The sequence below is a fragment of the Lactuca saligna genome, chromosome 7, assembly GCF_052625555.1.
Source record: "Lactuca saligna cultivar CGN05327 chromosome 7, ASM5262555v1, whole genome shotgun sequence".
Classification (NCBI taxonomy): domain Eukaryota; kingdom Viridiplantae; phylum Streptophyta; class Magnoliopsida; order Asterales; family Asteraceae; genus Lactuca; species Lactuca saligna.
Genome location: NC_136423.1, coordinates 167,872,852 through 167,877,832, shown reverse-complemented (window position 1 = coordinate 167,877,832; position 4,981 = coordinate 167,872,852). Strand labels below are relative to the sequence as shown.

The following is a 4,981-nucleotide window of genomic DNA, read 5'->3' as shown; positions in this document are numbered from 1 at the left end:
CTTCTGCTGCATTGAAGATCTGGATATCACAATCAGAGAGATGCGTTAGAGCCATCCTATGGACTGTGTCCTGGGAGCGGACTCTAACGATTAAGTTAGATTATCTAGTATATCTGAGATGGTTCTCAATAGCTGAAGAGAACCATCTTGGTGCTGGTGGTGATGTATGGTGGCTGATGGCGGCGGGTGGCAGCTGAGCCACCCGACCGAAGTATAGTGTAGTGGCTGAACCATGGGGGAAGAGTCCAAGGGAAATGTCCACCTTCATGGAGGAGTCACTATTCTATTTATAGGGGATAACTAGGTCAAGGGGAATTGGGTCAGGCCTTGGGCCAGCCCAATTCAGGCCCAGCTAGCAAGGAGTCGGGCAAGGCAGCCCGGAGGCACCGGGTGAGGCTGGTGGGCACGCCTTAGGCAAGGCTGACGGGCGCGCACCAGGAGAGGTTGACAAGGGAGTGCCAGGTTGGGCCAGCGGGAGAGTCCCCAGTAAGGCTGGCAAGGGAATGCCAGGCTGGGCCGGCGGGAGAGTCCCCAACAAGGTTGGCAATGGAGTCCCCAGCAAGGCTGGCAAGTGAACGCCAGGCAGGGCTGGCAGGAGCGCGCCAGGCCAGGCTGGCACGCTGGAGTAGTCTAGGCCATGCTAGTGGACCATATATCAACAGTACATGAGTTTGTAACTTTCCGAAAATATTTGTAAAATTTTCATTTTAAAATCATTAAATCCATACAAACATTTGTTCCAAAACCAATCAAAGTAAATTGTATTTTTCAAACATCAGAGTAAAATATTAATAATTAGTACGGAAAAAATCTATCTGGGGATGAGGTGCAGTCAAGTCGGGCCCTTCCCTCTAGAACTAGAAGTACCTAAAAATGTTTAAGCCACAAACTATAAGGACAAAGCTTAGTGAGTTGCCCAAAATACCACATGCCATACACATCAATGGTTCCAGCCCGCTCATTGGGCCCAAACCATCATAACAGGCCCAACCCCATATATAAATGGGCCAAACATAACATACAAATAGTCCCAACCCAACATAAAAAAGGACCCAACCCAACATGCAAATGGGCCCAACCCAACATGTATAACAATGGGCCCAACCGAACATGCAAATGTGCCCACCTAACGTGCATAACAATGGGCCCAACCCAACTTAAATCTAAGAGAAGATATGATGCTCTAAGTGCTCAGGAGGTTAATAAAGTTGCCAAATTTATTCCATCCATTGATTCAAATCAAAACCATGAACCAAAATGGAGTAAATAACTTAAATCTAAGAGAATAAACCAAAAAAGTGGAAGCTTGAATCATTACAAATCGTCCAAAAGGTGAAATAAAAGATGAGAAGATGTTGCTAGCTTGATCCTTGCACCAAAAGCTCATTCTAATTCCTTCAAAGGGCACCAAAACCACCAAAGATGAGCAAAAAACACTGAGAGGAATTATGGTTAGGGTCTTCTGGTGTAGGTAATATGTAATTGTATTGGCAAGCTAATTAGGGAAAGATGGCAAGAACTTTTTATGCAGCTGGTGTTTGAGAGTAGGTCGGAGATTACCCTAGGGTAAGCCTAGGATGAGATTAGGATGAGATTATTTGATTCGGGGGCTACCCAATCGTTTGTTTCTCTTGCTCTTAGCAAGAGGTTTTATCAGTCTTCGGGCATGTTGGCTTGCCCTCTAGAGGTCGAGATTGCAGACGACCGATTAGTACGAGCATTGGAGGTTTTCAAAGATTGAGTTTTGAGGTTGTACAACCAGCGTTACCTGGTAGACTTGGTTCTCATATCGTTGCGTGGGAACAAGGTTATTGTAACGCATGTGTTTCTGGGCTTGTCATTATTAGCAATGTAATAGTCAGGTTAACCTTTGTAACCCATTTTGAAATAATAAGAATGTATTATCTGAAAATTATGTGTTTTATGCTTAATTGCTTAATTATGTCTTAATTGAATTAAGAATGTATTCTTACCATAAACCCTAGGTTAGACCTCATAATCTCCTCACCATAATGCTACAACCTTCCATAATGCTCAACCAAAGTACCTTTAATCTTAATCAATGAAAACCTTCTTGCATTTCTACACTGCCTTAAACTAACATTAATATTAAATATTTTGGAAATTTTAGCTTTCATTTTTCTTAAGCTCATTTTTGGTCTTTTTAATATTTCATTAACAAAATGCTTCCCAATCCACCTATAATTCTCAATTGCTCCAAGTTTGAATGCCTTGGAGCAATTGTGATCATCTTTCAGTGACTTAATTTGAAAAGAATGTTTGTCCTTCATCCAAGTGGCCTAGAGTCTAAATGGACATTTATGTGTTGTACCTTTGCTACATTTAGCTAACAACCTGTTCTTATCACTTTTTTCATACCATAAACTATATCCATGTCTAACAACATAATTACCCAATAAACATTTAAGTTCATCGGGGTCAAAAAACTTCATACCTAGTATAGGAACCATCTTCTTCCAATTTTGGTTTGGATCATGGACGGGATACATTAGTTTCACATCAACTTCTTCGTTTGTTGCATATGTGTTGGCACCATCTTCTGATTTCTTGTTAGGTGTAATAACCCGAAAATTTCCGCATCATTTTAATGTAACTCTTTCATAATACAATTCGCGCAACCGATCGTCGTTCCGATTTCGATTTCCGATTTCGATTTCCGATCTTCCGTTTAATTAAGTCATTATCTAGTACACATTTAAAATGACTTAATGGGTGTCTTAATACATTTAGAAATCATTTTAACACCCAACTTTAGTGATCGGAATATTTCTAGAAATTACTGTGTCGGGTTACGGTAACTCAATCGGGTACGACCAAAAGCCTCGTTTAACACCGGTATCGGGTAGAATTCCACCGTGTCCAAAACTTAAACACTATATATGTTTTAATTTTAATTTTATATATTAATTTATAACTAATAATTAAATAGTAAATATCAAATAATTATAAACAAACTTTTTATCAAGCTTAAAAACACAAATGAGCTTGATATTTAACTGTCAGCTAGGCCGAGCTCAGGCGCATTTAGGCAGGTCTCACAAACAAGTTGAGCCCGAGCCGAGCTCATGTAAAACGTGATGCTTTAAGAAGTTGAGGGTTTATTTTAGTCTATTCATAGTTGCGTGCCAAGTTTGCTTGTTTCCAGGTTCTGAATTTTGATGATATGCTGAGTGGTTTAGATGCGCTCATAGCACATAGGCCTCCTAGGTGCTCAGACGAAATGCCAGATCATATATGAAGTTCTAAATGCACTCACATAGAGAAAAATGTGCCTGATTGGCTGGATTTTACAAGTATATTCTGCTTGATGTGATCATCAATCATCAACAATTTTACCCTCAATAATATCACTTTTATTGGCAAACAGGCAGGAAATTACATATATGTTAATTTATTCACTAAAAAAAAAAAACTTTTGTACCAATGACAAATACCAAAATGGTAATTAAAATGCGTCAAAATTCAAAATGTAATGTTGTTATTTTTTTTTCTTTCATAGTAGTTATGTAGTTCCGTTTCAGCAATAGTCTCCCCCATGTCTAACAAATGAAGGGTTTCAACACACTGATAAAAGTTACGTAAACTTGAAGCAGCATTGAAGTCGCCTACTCTTGATGACACCCCCGTCTTGAGATTATAAACATGGAGCCCATGAGAGAAAGTATTGAGCAACAAAGCTTGCGGATGCAATTCCAAAACACCTAAAATAAAAAGTTGATCTGTTTTCAATTTAAAAACCACAGACCACGAAGCATCTCTCCATACCCGAATCCAACTTTCACTAATTTCATCATTACAAGAAATCAAAGCTAAAGAACCTTGCATGGTTGTTAGTCCCGATGTCACCCAAATCCGAACGGACATAGGCACTGGAATCATATCAAAAACATGAGTGCTCAAATTGAATGTTAGTATACAACTAATGCATCCGGTTTTCTTTTCTCTTTGATTAATATATGTCACCCAATGCAACACTCCATTGAAAAAAAAGGAATCGTAACGGATACTCTGAATCTGATTTTGATGTTTAGGGGAAGCAATCTCACACCATGTGCCACTCTTCACAGCATAAACAAATGAATTGTTGCCTTTGACATTTGATGTCTGGACAACTTTGTAGTCATCACTGATTGGATCGAATCCAAACCCAATCCCTCGCAACGTAAAGGGTTCAGATCTCTGAGGAAATTCAGGCACGATTAGTTTGCGCCTGATTGAAGGGTTCCATAGAATCAAACCTTTTTTAGTCCACAAACAGAAAGTTCCATTACATGAACCAATAGGTGCGCCAGAAGGGAACGGGACTTCTGTTGTTATATCAATGTATCCACGTTTGGGACACAAATACAATGCCAATTCCTCCTCCTCTCCATGTGATGTGTAAAAGAATTCTTGTTGTTTTTCATTTTTGTCATCGCTAATTAGATGAATGAAGTGGATTTTTTTTGGGGATCTAAGAGTGTGCATGCGTATAAAACCAAGGGTAGAAATACAAGTATATAACGATTTAGAGAGTGATCTAAATCGGAGGAGGGATTTCGGTGCTAGTCTTGTAAATATTTCAACAATCAAATCTTCGCATAGATATTCCGACATCTGCATTTTTCCAACAAGATAAAAATCAGTTGCAATCAAAATTCTTCTCTGTTTGCATAACTTTATAATTCTTGTGAATATTCATGGTTATGTAAATGGATGTACAAGATGTTCATCAACTAAAATTGACTGCGAAACTAATGAGCATGAGTAACTCCAACAGAAGTAATATATTTACACAAAAGTTCAATAGTAAAAGAGTTATGTTCTCAATTACATCATCTAGCTAGGTCGATTTCTCATGCAATCCAAATTAACAAATTACTAAAGTCAAAACTAATATAAAACCAAATCAAAGGTTCTGGCTTTGTTTTTCACCAATCCATTAGAAATTCAAGTTTCAGCCTAAGAATTAAAAGCATAA

The 4,981-nt window shown here is 38.6% G+C and overlaps 1 protein-coding gene across 1 annotated transcript; it reads right to left on the bottom strand.

Moving 5' to 3' along the window:
• Positions 1-3,306: 3,306 nt before the first annotated feature.
• On the bottom strand, positions 3,307-4,607 carry LOC145005634 (F-box/kelch-repeat protein At3g06240-like). Its single transcript, XM_078964747.1, has one exon. It carries the CDS (start codon positions 4,486-4,488, stop codon positions 3,484-3,486), a length of 1,005 nt encoding a protein of 334 aa, XP_078820873.1. The 5' UTR covers positions 4,489-4,607; the 3' UTR covers positions 3,307-3,483.
• Between the last annotated feature and the right edge of the window lie 374 nt (positions 4,608-4,981).

Bases quoted from the DNA above. Each gene is read 5' to 3' on its own strand.
- LOC145005634 (XM_078964747.1), bottom strand. From the start codon at position 4,488: ATGCACACTCTTAGATCCCCAAAAAAAATCCACTTCATTCATCTAATT.